Here is a 15,953-nt window from a genome sequence, read left to right as displayed (position 1 = left end):
TAGTCCCCCTCCCCGCCACTTACCTTCAGGCGAAGCTCCGGATTGAGGCGATCCTCTTTGCCTCGATCCGCCGGCCCCCCAATCCTCTTCACCTCCGCCTTAAGGGTAGGCGAAGCCCCCCGCTCTGCTCCTGCTTCTCCGGTTCAAGGAGAAGCGGAGCACATCCCTATTGTTTACCATTGTTCTCTGGTCTGCTCTTTTTCTTGCACCCCATTCCTGCAACCCATCACTCCTCCTAGAATCCAGTTTCCTAACCTATGCACTGTTCTTCAAAATGGTTAAGATTCTCATCACAGCTCCTTTTAAAAACCTGGTTAATGGTAGCGATCTTCACTTGGGTTCATAGCTGTCAAGTTTTTATTCAGGCTGAACAGGGACCTTCTTCAGTTAGAAAACATAAACGCTGCACCAACTTTAGTAGACAACGAGGATTCAGTTAATCCTAACATGGTTCCATATAGATGCCTGGAGTGATGCTATATGAATTTATGTCTGGCGTTTTCTATGTATGTCACCTTAAGAATGATCATGAACTTTCACTTGTGACCTAAGAAGTGGCTCGGATGGAATTATAGAATAGCAGAGTTGGAAGGGGCCTACAAGGCCATCGAGTCCAACCCCCTGCTCAATGCAGGAATCCACCCTAAAGCATCCCTGACACATGGTTGTCCAGCTGCCTCTTGAAGGCCTCTAGTGTGGGAGAGCCCACAACCTCCCTAGGTAACTGATTCCATTGTTGTACTGCTCTAACGGTCAGGAAGTTTTTCCTGATGTCCAGCTGGAATCTGGCTTCCTTTAACTTGAGCCCGTTATTCCATGTCCTACATTCTGGGAGGATCGAGACGAGATCCTGGCCCTCCTGTGTGTGACAACTTTTTAAGTATTTGAAGAGTGCTATCATGTCTCCCCTCCATCTTCTCTTCTCCAGGCTAAACATGCCCAGTTCTTTCAGTCTCTGGAGGAAAATGTTTGTATTTCTTGAGGTTTTAAGTCACAGGACTTTGGGGCTGTATCATGTTGTCGGTGGCACTCCAATGGGTTACTGATCTTGGATCAGTGCAGTTGAGTTAGGATCTAGAATCAGTTTTCCTTAACCTGTTGCACTCCAGATGTGTTGGACTACAATTCCCATCGGTCATGCTGGCTGGGGATGATGGGAGTTATATTCCAGTACATCTGGAGGCCAACAGGTTGGGTAAGGCTGAAAGATAATTGTCACTTCATGTATTCAGTAAGCACAAAGGATGAAATGTAGGGCGTTTCAGCCAGTTAGCAAGACATATTTTCCTCACTAGCTCAATTCTTATGGAGAGATGGAGTGCAGTCTATACAGGACTTACTTGTATACAGCACAACAATTCCTTGTAAATGAACATCCTAATGGGGCATATGTCCCCCATCAAGGAGGTGAGAGAAGAGGGCAGCAGGGCTCAGCCTTCCATAGGTGGAGCAGCGTGCAAAACCAGTGCCTCCGGTCCACGCATAGCCTGGATGCTTGACAGGTGGTGCATCTTTTGCTATGGAGATCAACTGCATTAAACATCTCAGAAATGGGAGAAAGAAAAAAAGAGAAGCCACCTTTTTGCCTGCTGATGTGTTTCTGTGGAAAGAATGACTTCAGAGTAGGACGGGCTAAATCTTGCCTCCCAGTTCTTTTCTTCCATGCTAGGAGAAAGGGGCAGTGTGTCTCAGGGTGCCCACTCAGATATCTTGAGGAACACTGCAGGATCTTGAATTCCCGTAGCTCACTGGCAGATGGTGCATGTGTGGCTTGGGGGTTGTTGTGAATGACACCAGCAGTTTCCAGGATATAGCCCAGAAAACTAAAGAGCTGTAGAGAATTGAACTCATGCCATTATGCCCAAAATCTTGAACAGGTACAGCTACCCAGCTCTGCCACCAATCCTGCTGTGCCATGATGGAGGCCAACGGGAGAGACAAGTGACTTTTCAAAAGGTCCAACTTCCCCATTTTGACAAGATGGCTCTAGCTATCTTGTCAAAGCAGAAATGTCTGGATTTTGATGTCTGGATTTGTAATGAGGGCTTCGCTTCCACTAGTATGAGCAAAATGCCCTTTCTGGCTGTGCTTGGATATTCTTTTAAGGATTATGCTGACAAACATTTCAAACGTTACTTTTGTAGAAAACACTCAGGAAACAGGTGCTCAGCCACGTTATATAGCACATTATTTATTTTATTATCCCCCCCCCAACTTTCACTCGTTGATCGGTAAAAGGAGTGCTTGATGTACTGAGAGAAAATGTTAAAAATGGTCACTATAAATCATCAGATTCTGCTCTATTTGGCACAACCTCTTTAAAAATGAAAGCAAACTTCTCTTACTTTTGAGCCCTAAAGCCATGTTAACTTCTGCAGAGCACTCGTGGCTTTCATGGAAGTGTTTGGAAGGGATGAAGAATGAAGGACTAGGTCTACCTTTCCCAACTTGGTGCCAAGGGTCATGCGAGCTAGAAATGAGTGGGGTGGCCGTCCAACAAACCTGGGAGGACCGGGCTGGGGAAGGTGGGGCTGGACCTATTCAAGAGGCTTCTTTAGCCTGGTGGGACATGTGAGCTTATCTCCTTATTGACAAAGGAGACAAGTTTCCCATTTTCAGGAACATTCAAAGACAGCAAGATGTCCATGGACATGTTTACTAGGGCGATCGAGTGAGGACATGTATGGTCTCTGCTCCTGGGCTCCAGTAAGTACAGCCCTCCCAACCATTGCATGCTGGGAGTTGTAGGCTGTACGGGGGCTTAGGGCTGTGAGAGAAAATGGCGGATCCTTCCTAAAATGGCCGTCGAGATTCAAGTGTTCAAATCCAACGGTCGGATTTGCACAGCCCTAATGTTTACACGCAGCATTCTCAGATAAGTGTGTGTGTGTGTGTGTGTGTGTGTGTGTGTGTGTGTGTGTATGTTGGGGGCTGTTTCACATATGCATGGTCATTACAGGATGACTGTAACAATAAACGGTAACCTGCAAGTATGAATGATCAAGCACCACAAATATAATTTTCGTATCACCGCACACACCACCACTTCAAACTGTAGTTGTGTTGGGTTCATTATGTTAGGGTCCCGTCGATTTCAATGTGATTAATTTGACATGAATCAAGCTCAGTAGGTTTTTAAGGGGGTCAGTTCAAATAGTCCATCTACATCAGGGCCGAGTAATCCATTGATGGCAAATCGAGGGAAGATGGGAGCACATTCACCCGCCCCTTGATTTGCTCTTTCAGTGCCTCTGGTCTGCTGTGTTCTGTCCCATCCTGTTTCCCTGTTTGCCTGCCCTGCAGGTGGGTCAAATAGGAGTGAATTCCTTCTTCCACTACAACAGTGGCATGGAAATCACCCTGCCCCAATAGCCCTGTCCTTTCTGAAACTTTCCCCTGCACTTTTAATTTTATGCTAAACTCTCACCACTGGGAGTACTGGACACTCTTATGCAGACACGTCCTTCTCAAGCCCAATTCATACCCTGCCTGTTCAGAGTGAGTCCCGCTTCCATCTTCTTGGGCCCACAGTACACTGGCAACATCTGGCAACAGGAATGTATTGAATTATTACCTTTCTATATCACCCAAGCACTAGGTGAGCTAGCAGAATGGCATGGGTACTTCCCAAAGTAGTAGCCACGCCATCCCCTAGTCACAGGTGGGTCCTAATCACTGACACCCAGTAGCCTGGGACCCAACCCTGTGGGTAACACAGGACCTTGTGGGTAACACAGCAATCAGGCCTAAGTGGTGGATCGGTGGGAAGGGAATAGAACCGTGGTGGCCAACCTCTCTGGCAAGGGTGCCACAAGTCAAGTCCAGAGTGGGAGAGAGTGCGGTCTAGTGGGCACTACGGTACACATGCAGCCCCCCTCAGGTGTTCTGCTTCTTGTCTGTTAAGCCACGGAGCAGGCAGCAATATAGCAGGGCAGAGGCAGGCTGGAGGAAGTGCCTAATGTTATATCACATCCCAGGCTGCTGCGTCCCCATACTCCAGTCCAGGTCTCCCACAAATGCCTGCCGCCTCTTGTCCTAGGTGCTACCTAGGCCCCAGGTTGGCCACCGATGGAACTGAGTATGGTTTTTATGAACTATCAGTTTTATGCAACTGATGCAACCTGGCAAACTCCACTGAAGCCAGCAGAATGGGCAGAGACACTTCAATAACTAAAGGTTCGCTGGTCTCACCATGATCCACACCACGATAATCCATTTTTTCTGTATATCCCTCTTACATTATCTCTGGTCTGAGAGGCATTCTCTTTATCTGAATCTCTAGTTACTCAAGAATTTCAGATGAGCCTCTCACATCATCCAATAAAAGAGCTTCGGTTGAATTCAAAAGCCCAAACTAGGATTCTTATCCCAAGTCCTTCAAACAATGCTCTGTCTGCTCACATCCACATTGTACCCTGATGAACTGGAGCAGCTTTGGCCAAAATCAATGAAAATCCCATCAGAATCTGACTCAATAGACTCCAAAATCTGGTCTACTATATTCTCAGGGCTGGCTGTAGGTGCTATGGCTATCAAGTCTGAGTCCCTGGCCAGTTCAAATGGCCTGTTCCGGTCATCTCTTGGGTAACAGAGTCCTCTTTGTTGTTCAGATGCATTGAGGTTGCTGGTGCATTGCACAGAGCCGGCAGAGAGCCTCTCTGATTCTACAGACTGTGAGTTCTTCATGGTGACCATCGAACTCTTGGAACCATTGTCCGTGATGGTGGTGAGATTGGAGTAGCTCTGCATCTCTGTGCAGGTAGTCATTTCAGAAACAGAGTGTCGTCGGATGCCAGTGCCATTGGGGGCAGTGCCCTCCGTTTCGTACTCAGCGACTGGGGTCAGCAAGGGATTGTTGTAGCTTTTGGATCTCACCACAGGGTTCTTGGCAAGGATTTCCCCTGATTTAGAGCGTCGAAAGAAACGCTTTTCTGCAGACAAACACAGAAAACAATTAAAATCTTCACATTGCACTTTTCTTGTTAATACCACCAAGGGGCTGTGGCCAAACATTTAGCTGATAGCTTCAAATCAATGGTTGGGTTCACACAACACAGCAACCTACACTCAATGTTGAATATGGGTTGAGTGTGGGTTGTTATTGTACCATGGGTTGTTGCTGAACCATAGGTTGTTGTGTTGTGTGAACCCAGCTGTGCTAATAAACCATGGTTTGTTAACCATGAACAACCCATGAAGAGAATCCATAGTTTGTGGTTGGGTTGTGAATTGTGGATTGCTAGTGATTAACAAATCATGGTTTCTTAGCATGGCTGGGTTCCCATAATACAACAACCCACAGTTTAATAACAATCCACTGTTCAATGACAACCATTATCAATCTTGAGAGTGGCTTGTGATGTTTATTTATTTATTTTATTTATCATACTTATACCCCGCTCCTCAGCCAAAAAAGGCTCTCGGAGCGGCTTGTTGTGTGAACCCAATCAATAAATGATCTTCAAATTTCCTCACCTCTGCCACAGACACTCTCCTCTCCTTTTTTGCCCTACCTATTCAGAATTATGCTAAAGAATAGATCTAGAAGTGCAGATCTAGAAATCAGGGTTCAGATGTGTGGCTGAAATGTGTTTACTTATTTGGGCACTGATAAGCTGTGTTCTCTGTCAGAAAATGCCACCACAGTGTACAAATTTCAACAAACCAAGTACAATCTGTACTTGCTTTGCCATGAAATAAACAATTCCAGGGGCAACAGAAGCATGTGCCCTGTCCATGTAAAATCAACACTCAAAGGAGCCCTAAAATTAGGGCTAATTTGCACATGCTCTTGAGGAGCCATAGCTATCTCTGTGAACCCTCTCTGTATTTGAACCGGCATTGAATGATCTGAAATTTCTGCCTGCAGTGATTAGTCTAGTTCATTCACACATTCAGATCAACACTTGACCCTTCGAACAATAAGAGATAACATTCATGTGTAACAGATATACTATAAAGGAATTCTGACATGTATTCCTTCCCTCCACCACACCCTTCAAGAGATTTTATAAGTCAGCCTCCTTGAGAGTATTGGATGGTTGGCTTTGATCCTAAGTGTCTTCCTAGCATAACTGCCTAATCAAGAATAGTGTGATATGTTTTCCCATAGGAATCACAAATACCATTCACTCTTGGTCCACTACGGTAAAATACTTGCAAAGAATGCTGAATTAATGTGGCCCCTGATGTGACAGCAAAGCACATGTTCTTAGGCAAATCTTACCAATTCAGGATCACCTAACACAAATTAGTTATGCTTTAATGGTTAGAAGATCACTTTATATACTCTCACTTTATACACTGAACACCAGTCAGAGGACCACTGGGACTGTAGTTAAAAAAACAAAGTAGACCATGAGAATCATCCCACCTCTCTGCCAGTTAGGGAATTTTATAACTTCTGTTTGAATTCCTGCTTTTTAAAAAAAAGTTCATATTTTTATCCTGTTCTTCCTTGAAGCAGCTTACACAGAACTCCCAGGGTCTCTTGTCCAGAGACGGATGCTATCCACAACTTCCCAGCGTCAAGGAGGGTATAGGTGCTGCCAGAATAATCACTGGGACTCTCTTTCAGAGAGGCTCATGAGCCTCGTGTGGCGCAGAGCGGTAAAGCAGCAGTTTCTGCAGCTGAAACTCTCCCCATGGCCTGAGTTCGATCCCAGCAGAAGCTGGTTTCAGGGAGCCGCCTCGGGTCAACTCAGCCTTCCATCCTCCCGAGGCTGGTAAAACGAGTACCCAGTTAGCTCGGGGGAAGGCAACGGCAAACCACCCCGCTATAAGGCCTGCCAAGGAAACGCTGGCGTCCCTCCAAGAGTCAGTAATGACTCAGTGCTTGCACGAGAGGTTCCTTTCCTTTCCTACTCTCTTTCAGATTGGACACTAGGTGGCACCAGCTTAATACGGTGACTTGCAAAGCAGCAATACTAGGGATATACAAGACTTTTGTTCCTGTTAGCAAATCACGTGAACACACCCCAAATGCAAATGTGAGCAGGAATGCAAGTCTCAGGATGTTTTTTCCGCAATCTCCTGAATTTGTGTTCGCAACTGTGCGCGTGCCCAAATGGAGGCACTGCAGGGCCGTTTTCATGTGCTTGGCTACTTCTCCCCTAAAGGAGCTAGCACCACTGTCAAACCAGATGTATTCTCTCACTCCTGGAATATTAGGTCCAGCACAGCCTGACATTCTTCAGCCTTACCTGCCAACTCTACCATTTTTCAAGTACACTGGGAAGGAAGTAGGTAAAGTTCCCATTGAGCCTTCCTTGATTCCAGATCAAGTTCACTGAGTGAGATTTACTCAATGCGTCTTCAGTGTACTTTACATAGAATCATAGAGTGGGAAGGGGCCTACAAGGCCATCGAGTCCAACCCTCTGCTCAATGCAGGAATCAATGTACATGGGGTTCCCTGGTAGTCACCCTTCCAGAAACTGACCAGGCCTAGACCCGCTTAGCGTCATCAAGGTTGCAGCATCCCATGCCATCATGCCAGAGAAGCTGGTTCTCATTATTATTATTATTATTATTATTATTATTATTATTATTATTATTAACATTTATAGACCACCCCATAGCCAAGGCTCTCTGGGCAGTTTACATAGGATAAAAACACTTAAAAACAATATACAAAAATTTTAAATCATAAAAACATACAATTTAAAACCACAAAAACAAACCCAATCTAATTACATATTGTTAAATGCCTGGGAGGAGAGAAAAGACTTGACCTGGTGCCAAAAAGATAACAATATTGGCGCCAGGCGGGCCTCGTCAGGGAGAATGTTCCACGATTGGGGGGGGGGGGTCACCACTGAAAAGGCCCTCTCCCTTGTTGCCATCCTCCGAGCTTCCCTCGGAGTAGGCACCTGGAGGAGGACCTTGGATGTTGAGCGCAGTGAGCAGGTAGGTTCGTGTCGGGAGAGGCATTCCATCAGGTATTGTGGTCCCAAGCCATGTAAGGCTTTATAGGTTAAAACCAGCACCTTGAATTGGGCTCGGAAACATGCAGGCAGCCAATGCAAGTGGGCCAGAGTGGGTCTTTTATGTTTGCCCCACAGTTTACCAGGAAAGTAGTTATCTCGGTAGGCATGCCCCTAGAGTCCCCAAGTGAAACCTCCTGTGTAAGATGGACTGTGCTTACGGAGAATATTGTAGACCATCTTTCCCAAACCTGGTGTCTTCCAGATGTGCTGGACTACAACCGCCCAGCTGGCTGGGGGGTTATGGAACCAGTGGTCCAACACATTTGGAGGAGGCAGGTTTAAGCAGATTCTGACATCAACTTTGGCACAGTGTTGATGACACCCAGGCAAAACCATTTCGCCGAGCTTATCATTATGTCTGTATCAAATATATATCAGGTTTGAGGAAACCTGTATTAACGTTACCTAGAATACATGAAGAGTGTGAGATAGGTCCATCACTGGAGTACAAGCCATACGTGCCCAAGTAAGGGGAAACGACCTTCTGCAACAGGTGTTCCAGTTTTAAATAGTCTTCGGTCACTCCTTTTGATTCATGAACACCCTAAAGAACAGATAGGGAAAGGGGGGGGGAACCCATTAATAAAAAAAGTTCCAGGATAAAGTTGTTCATGAATGTAAAACAAAGCAGGTACACTTTAATGGTCTATCAGATATCAATGTTGGGTTGACGTGAAATGGATCATTGCAGCCTGTGCGTCCGACATCGCAGGACTCGAACCGAGAGGCCCCTGCTCAAGCTTGGAAATTCACACCATAGCCCAGAATCCCCCTGTCCTCTGGACAGCAGCGAGAGCCAGTCCCCATCAGGCTGCACTCCCAACCATGGGCAACATCACCGAGAACGGCCACCAAGTGGTCTGCCTACAGGGCCAGATTGTGGGTCTTTCACCCATGCAGTTACTGCTTGCCTGCCACAGCTCCGGAGTACTTCCCTGACCAGGGGCTCACACACTGGCATCAAGGCCACTTTGCTTCACGAGGCTTTTTGGTCCAGAGGAGAGCTACTTTTGAGAGTAGGGCTACTCATCACTCCCCCCCTCCAAATGTAAGAGCTTAAACTAAACACACAGGGTATGTGGGGCTACCATTCACGCTAAATAAATATTTACGGCAGAGCACACCGAAGACCGTACCCCCTCCAGCTCTGTAACCTTTGCAGGCTATAGATAAAGCCTGTCTCATATTTCCATCTTCCGGCCCCACGTTCCAAACCCTTATTGCATTTTGTACAGTACGCAATGCTCCCCGGTGATCCCCGGACACTTAGGGTGCAATCCGAGGCATATTTAGACAGAAACCAGTCCTACAACTCCCAGCATTCTGCAGCCAGCAGGGGCGGCTGGGGAATATGTGCGTTGTAGGACTTTCCCCTTGTCTGAACATGCACAGGGTTGCACTTTTTGGCGGAATAGTACACTCTTAGATATACTGCAACTACTGCCATGGCCCACTAGGTGTCAATGCAAGACAAGGATTGCATTTGTGCTGATTAGGCAGACCGAGATATGCGAATAAATCCTTTATTTACATGGCAACACATTAAGGAGGTTATTGTTCAATCACTATGGGTGCCCTTGTGAGAAGGAAGGTGGGACATAGACTCCTACCAATAAAACAAATGGTTGTTTAGCTTTTGCCTGCAACCCAATGTTTCATTAACAGGATTGCTGGTGCCCCCCCCTTCCCCTGCTCTTATTCCTGTGTCTTTAACACAGCCTTCCCCAACCCTGATGTCTTCCAGATATGTTAGACTACAACCCCCAGCATCCTCCAGTCAGCATAGCACCAGATGAGGGAAGGCTGCTTTAGCAGCAGTATAACATGCAGAAATTAAGCTGATAAATGAGAAGGATCTTGGAATTGTTGTAGATCACAACCTGAATATGAGCCAACAGTGCGATATGGCTGCAAATGCTCTTTTGGGTTGCGTTAATAGAAGTATAGCTTCCAAATCACGTGAGGTCCTGGTTCCTCTCCATTCGGCCCTGGTTAGGCCTCATCTAGAGTATTGTGTCCAGTTCTGGGCTCCACAATTCAAGAAGGACACAGACAAGCTGGAGCGTGTTCAGAGGAGAGCAACCAGGATGATCAGGGGTCTGGAAACAAAGCCCTATGAGGAGAGACTGAAACAACTGGGCATGTTTAGCCTGGAGAAGAGAAGATGGAGGGGAGACATGATAGCACTCTTCAAATACTTAAAAGGTGGTCAAACAGAGGAGGCCCAGGATCTCTTCTCAATCCTCCCAGAGTGCAGGATACGGAATAACGGGCTTAAGTTATAGGAAGCCAGATTCTGGCTGGACATCAGGAAAAACTTCCTTACTGTTAGAGCAGTACGACAATGGAATCAGTTACCTAGGGAGGTTGTGGGCTCTGCCACACTAGAGGCCTTCAAGAGGCAGCTGGACAGCCATCTGTCAGGGATGCTTTAGGGTGGATTCCTGCATTGAGCAGGGGGTTGGACTCGATGGCCTTGTAGGCCCCTTCCAACTCTGCTATTCTATGATTCTATGAAAAGCCTTTCTTGGCTGGGAAACCCGAGCCTATCAGTCCGCTATGGCCCTGTTCAGTCAGCACGCCAAGCCGCGGTAGTTAAGCATTTTGAGCTAAACATTATGGCGTAGGGTGTCGTGTGAACCATGACTTAGCATGTTGTGTAAAAGATTCCTAACCATGGTGGCTACATAACCAGTTTAACCATTTGCTGCGAAAGGGCCTAACCATGGCTTAGTGTGTTGTCTGAACAGGCCCATGCTGTTAAAAGTTTGCCTCACCGTCCCTGAAATAACAAATGTTCCGCACATTCTGGTGAGCTGCTTTAAAACAACTCTCTAGCCTCCCTCAGCTTTGGGCTTTAGAATCTGAGCCTGGTTGTTAACTATCAGGAAGCCATACATCAGCCAAGAGAAAGCCCCCAAACATCCAGAATCACTGGTGGGCTTTTTCACAGACGAGGCTTAATTCTTCCTGCAGTTGGTCAGTAACACAACAGTAAAAACTACAATATTGAGAATGTTCATTCAGCTTTCAATTCTGCATTAAAAATAATGAAAGGTTCACATCAATCATAGAGAATGGCTCAAAGGCAAAGGCAAACATTTTGATCTGTTCCTTAAGTAAGGTCTCATTCGGCAGATATGTAGAGAGCTTTCCTTGAAGGGTGATGAAGACCCTTCATCGAACTCGTTTCCATTTCAGCTTGAGAAATTCATGGTTCCTTGACAATGTAATATACGCCCATCTAATTTCTCTCATGTATGCGCGGCTGCTTGCATAGACGAAGGCTGTTTCTACACCTGCCTTTTTTCCAGGGATCGTCCTGGGATCATCCCTGTGCATGCAAATGACACACAGGGGATCCTGGGAGCAGGCAGGGATGACTCCTCCATTTTCCTGGATAATTCTTAGGTGTAGAAAGGGCCTATGTCATTAAAACTGCAGAGAGAGGGATGTCATTAACATTTCTGGCAAAGAGCGTACATGTAAAGCCAGCAAAACTTGCAACCATTCATGAAGAATGGAGCACAATGAACTGCAAAGGCTGGTGTTTGGGCCCCAGCAGCACATGGGACATTTCGACTGGATTGCAATCAACTGCTGAATCCCCAGCAAAACCACCTTGAGTGCCGTTTTCTTGGTAGAAAGGCAGGGAACAAATAATACAAAAACAAACAAAATAACAGGGAAAACCCACTTGCAATTCGTTACAGAAAGACCTACAAGTGTAAATCCTTGGGGAAATAAAGAAATTGTGACATAGGCCAAAGTGCAAACCTATGTAAACACCACGCTCTACACTCACACCTGTAATAACTGTGCAAATTTCCTTAATTCTTGATATTTTACTCTGCTCTTTGCTCCCCTAGTTGGAAGTCTTAGGCAGGCATGGCTAAGTATATATTCAAGTATATATTCAAAGCCATAAAGGCTAGAAACTTGTTCTCTGTTAAAAATGAAAGCCAAGGTTCTTAGGAAAGACCTTCTGTGTACTTTTTATGGGATCCTTTAGGATGTCATGCACACTGCGGTGACAACATGATCCAGGTAACCAGGCTGTGCTCCTGGCTGATTCTTTCGTTCCTTCCAACAGCTAACTTGGTGATCCAGTGCCTATCAGTTTGGGAGTGAAACAGGGCCACTCACAGGCATTGTAATCGTTCACCATACTTGGAGGACACACCTCAGGCGCACAGAAGTAGTGCTGAGCTAAAAGTTATTCTGAAAGAACTGGCAGACTGTTTGTATTTATAGGCTGCTCTACTTATCAATAAATAAAAGGGGGTGGGGGAGAAACAGAACCACCCTGGAAAGGGCCCATATAAACTGGCACCTAGGACCTAGGGAATGTTGAGGACAGGATCTCTTCTCAATCATCCCAGAATGCAGGACATGAAATAACGGGCTCAAGTTACAGGAAGCCAGATTCCGGCTGGACGTCAGGAAAAACTTCCTGACTGTTAGAGCAGTACGACAATGGAACCAGTTACCTAGGGAGGTTGTGGGCTCTCCCCCACTAGAGGCCTTCAAGAGGCAGCTGGACAACCATCTGTCAGGGATGCTTTAGGGTGGATTCCTGCATTGAGCAGGGGGTTGGATTCGTTGGCCTTGTAGGCCCCTTCCAACTCTACTATTCTATGATTCTATGACAGTTGAGGGCCAAAATAGACATTACTTTTAATCTCTATCTAGCAGTTACGTCTCTTTTACCCTTAATTTATATTCCAAAGTAGGTGCAGGGTCCCTCTTCGGGATCAGAAAAGACCCCCTATTTCTCACACTATGACATCCACCCCCACCCCCCAGAATAAACCTACTGTTTTTTGAGAAATATTAGCATTTATTTTGCCCATCAGAAAGTTTGGGACAATAGTTTTTTTTAAAAAAAAAAGGGTGGGTGGGAAATACGTCAAATTATCTGAAATAATAATTTTGCAGGACAGGGAATTACACCAAAGCAATGGTATTTTGCTAGATTTCTTCATTTACTAACCGGTGTGTCTGTGTTTGCAAACATAAGGAATTCTGTTTTGCAGACTGCAACTTGCTGCTCCTGTCTTGGATCGTAGTCCAAACAGGGAGGCACAAAAGTGTAACTGCTCTAGAATGCAGAAGGGGGATTGCAAAATTTGGAAGTGCCCTTCTGTCAAATTGCTGTGCAGGGGAAATGAGCTACAGGAGGTGGCTGGTCTTTTCCACATATAGAGGGAAAATCTGAAGTAGAGGATACAAGCTCCTGCAATAACATGCTTGGATCAGCTCCGGTTCTCCTAAGTTGCCCCTGTTCAAACACATTCTTGGAGCTTTCTCTGCTGACTCAGGTTATTTCATCCAATGCAGATGACCCGGACATTTATTTTTAGCTGCAAGGAAACAAACCTTTAAAATGACAACCATGGCAACACAGGAGTATAAGAGTTTACCTGGATGAGGTAGTAACTAGTAACCTCAAGACTAGATTACTATGTAAGAAGCGCCCTGATGCTGGATCAGACCAAGGGTCCATCTAGTCCAGCACTCTGTTCACGCAGTGGCCAACCAGCCATCGGTCAGGGATGAACAAGCAGGACATGGTGCAACAGCACCCTCCTGCCCATGTTCCCCAGCAACTGGTGCATACAGGCTTATTGCCTCGAATACTGAAGATAGAACACAACCATCAGGGCTAGTAGCCATTGATAACCTTTAGCTCCAGGAATTTATCCAACCCCCTTTTAAAGCCATCCAAATTGGTGGCCATCACTACATCTTGCGACAGTGAGTTCCATAATTTAACTATGCGCTGTGTGAAGAAGTACTTCCTTTTATTTTTCCTGGATCTCCCACCGATCAGCTTCATGGGTTCTAGTATTTTGAGAGAGGGAGAAAAATGTCTCCCTGTCCACATCCTCCACACCATGCATCATTTTTTCCACCTCTGTCATGTCTCCCCTTAGCCTCCTTTTTTCCAAGCTAAACAATCCCAGCTGATGTAACCTTCCCTCATAGGGGAGATGCTCCAGCCCCTTAATCGTTTTAGTTGCCCCTTTTCCAGCTCTGTAATATCCTTTTTTAGGTGTGGTGACCAGAACTGTACACAGCACTCTAAGTGTGGTCACACCATCGATTTGTATAAGGGCAGTACGATACTGGCCTTTCCTTATAATGCCTAACATGGAGTTTGCCTTCTTTACAGAGGCCGCACGCTGGGTGGACATTTTCATGCACTCTTTGTGAGGCTGCCCTTGAGGCTGGTCTGGAAGCTGGAGCTGGTGCAAAATGCAGCAGCTCAGCCGATGTCTGGAGCTGCCCCTTTTCAGCATGCAACACCTTTGCTGAGAGAATTGCACTGCAGAGAGCTGCCTATCGACTACTGGGCCAGGTTTAAGGTCTTAATATTAGTGCACAAAGCCCTAAACAACTTGAGACCAGGATACATGAGAGCGCACCTTCTCCCTTACCAACATTCCTGATCACTAAACTTATCCGAGGGCATGTGCCTAGTGGTTCTGCATGGACCCACGGCCAAGTGGAGTACACCCAGAGAAGAGCCTTCAGGGTACTGGCTCTATTTCTGTGGAACTCCCTGCCTCTGGAGGTCAAGCAGGCGCCAACATGGTGTTGTTTTTGGTGTCTCCTGAAAACATCTTTATGTCAAGAAGCCTTCCTTGATTGACCAGCCACGTGGTTTTTTGGTACTCTGTTTTGCGTTCTTTTTATCTATTATTGTTCAGCACTCCAGAATATGTTTAAAAGTGGAATGGTATATAAATATTGTAAATAAGTGAAAAAAAATGTAAAAAAAATGAGGATGGCAGGAAAATGTGCCTCTTATCAGTTACATCAAGGCAGTAACTCATCAGGTACAAATGAAAATCACATAGATGCAGCCGAAACTGAGGCATTGACTTGGGTTTGTAAACAGCCATTTCTTAGTTTGCCCTGTGGCAAGTAAGGCTCAGCTCCAGTGACCAGGTGGAAATTTATTTCTTTATTTTACAAAAGTTGCTTTTCTTTTGGGTTGCAAAGTGACGAGGGATGTATGAGAAATTTGTTTCAATTTGTTTTTAATAAGGATTTACCCAGTTTGCACCTTCCCGATTGAACACAGATTCAGACGCAATCTGCAGTGGAAGACTGAACATTTCTGAGGTCGAAATGTGATTTGAGAGCTCCAAAAAATGCATCTGACAGCATGCATACATTTGAAAAAATGTGCATGAAAAATGCGTACTTTTGAAAAATCTGAAAAAAATAAGCTTGTGCACATCTTTGAAATGTACGCATCCTTCAATGGGAGGAGAATGCATACGTTTCAAACATGTACACAACTGATGTGTACATTTGGAAAAATACACATGTATATACGCTCAGATTTTTAGAGAAAAAGAAAAAACAACCCAAACCTCACAATCTGATACGGAGTCAGGTCAGAACGAGCTTCATTTCATTTCTTATATGTCCATACCACCCCATAGCTGAAACTGGGCAGGTCACAAAGATGGAATTCAAGAAACTTTAGTGGGCTTGAGTCTTGTTGATTCATACATCCCCAAAAGTGACTAACATAGAAATGTAATATATGTAGATAGCGTAGCAAAAAGAAAAAGGGGGGTTTAGTAAATGTGAAATTACTTGAAAGGCTGCATTAACTGAAGGTAGAATGGAATTTACGACACAACTTCAAATCTGCATCAGAGTTATGAGAAAGCAGCAATGGAGGACCAATCCAGAAGACATTTGTACCTCCAGCAACCAAGGAGTTGCATGAGGGCCCTCTACATCGCTACATAACTTTAGAGATGCCGGCAGAGATTGTTTTAAACATGAAAGCTGGTTCCTCCTTGCTTATGGAAATCTAAGCAAATATTTTCCCTCGTTCATGTTTTATTGATTATTTCACACAATGTGGTAACAGACTGGCAGGTGATAAGGAGCTGTAACAAGAGCGTTAAATGTGCAATGAAAACACTGAGATGGTATTTAC

At 45.4% G+C, this 15,953-nt stretch overlaps 1 protein-coding gene across 2 annotated transcripts in view; it reads right to left on the bottom strand.

Annotated features, from left to right (window-relative positions):
- Window positions 1-2,171: 2,171 nt before the first annotated feature.
- The window catches only part of PRR5 (proline rich 5), a 79,744-nt gene continuing 65,962 nt past the window's right edge, over window positions 2,172-15,953 (bottom strand). For both annotated transcript variants that reach the window (XM_063134339.1, XM_063134341.1), the window contains 2 exons: window positions 8,393-8,531; window positions 2,172-4,931 (listed from right to left, as the gene is read on the bottom strand). In XM_063134339.1, coding sequence (XP_062990409.1) covers window positions 4,378-4,931; window positions 8,393-8,531 — 693 coding nt within the window. In that variant the 3' untranslated portion in view covers window positions 2,172-4,377. The remainder of the gene's footprint in view (window positions 4,932-8,392; window positions 8,532-15,953) is intronic.

This window comes from Elgaria multicarinata, chromosome 9 (genome assembly GCF_023053635.1).
Source record: "Elgaria multicarinata webbii isolate HBS135686 ecotype San Diego chromosome 9, rElgMul1.1.pri, whole genome shotgun sequence".
NCBI classification, from domain to species: domain Eukaryota; kingdom Metazoa; phylum Chordata; class Lepidosauria; order Squamata; family Anguidae; genus Elgaria; species Elgaria multicarinata.
This window is presented reverse-complemented; position numbering and strand designations above follow the sequence as displayed.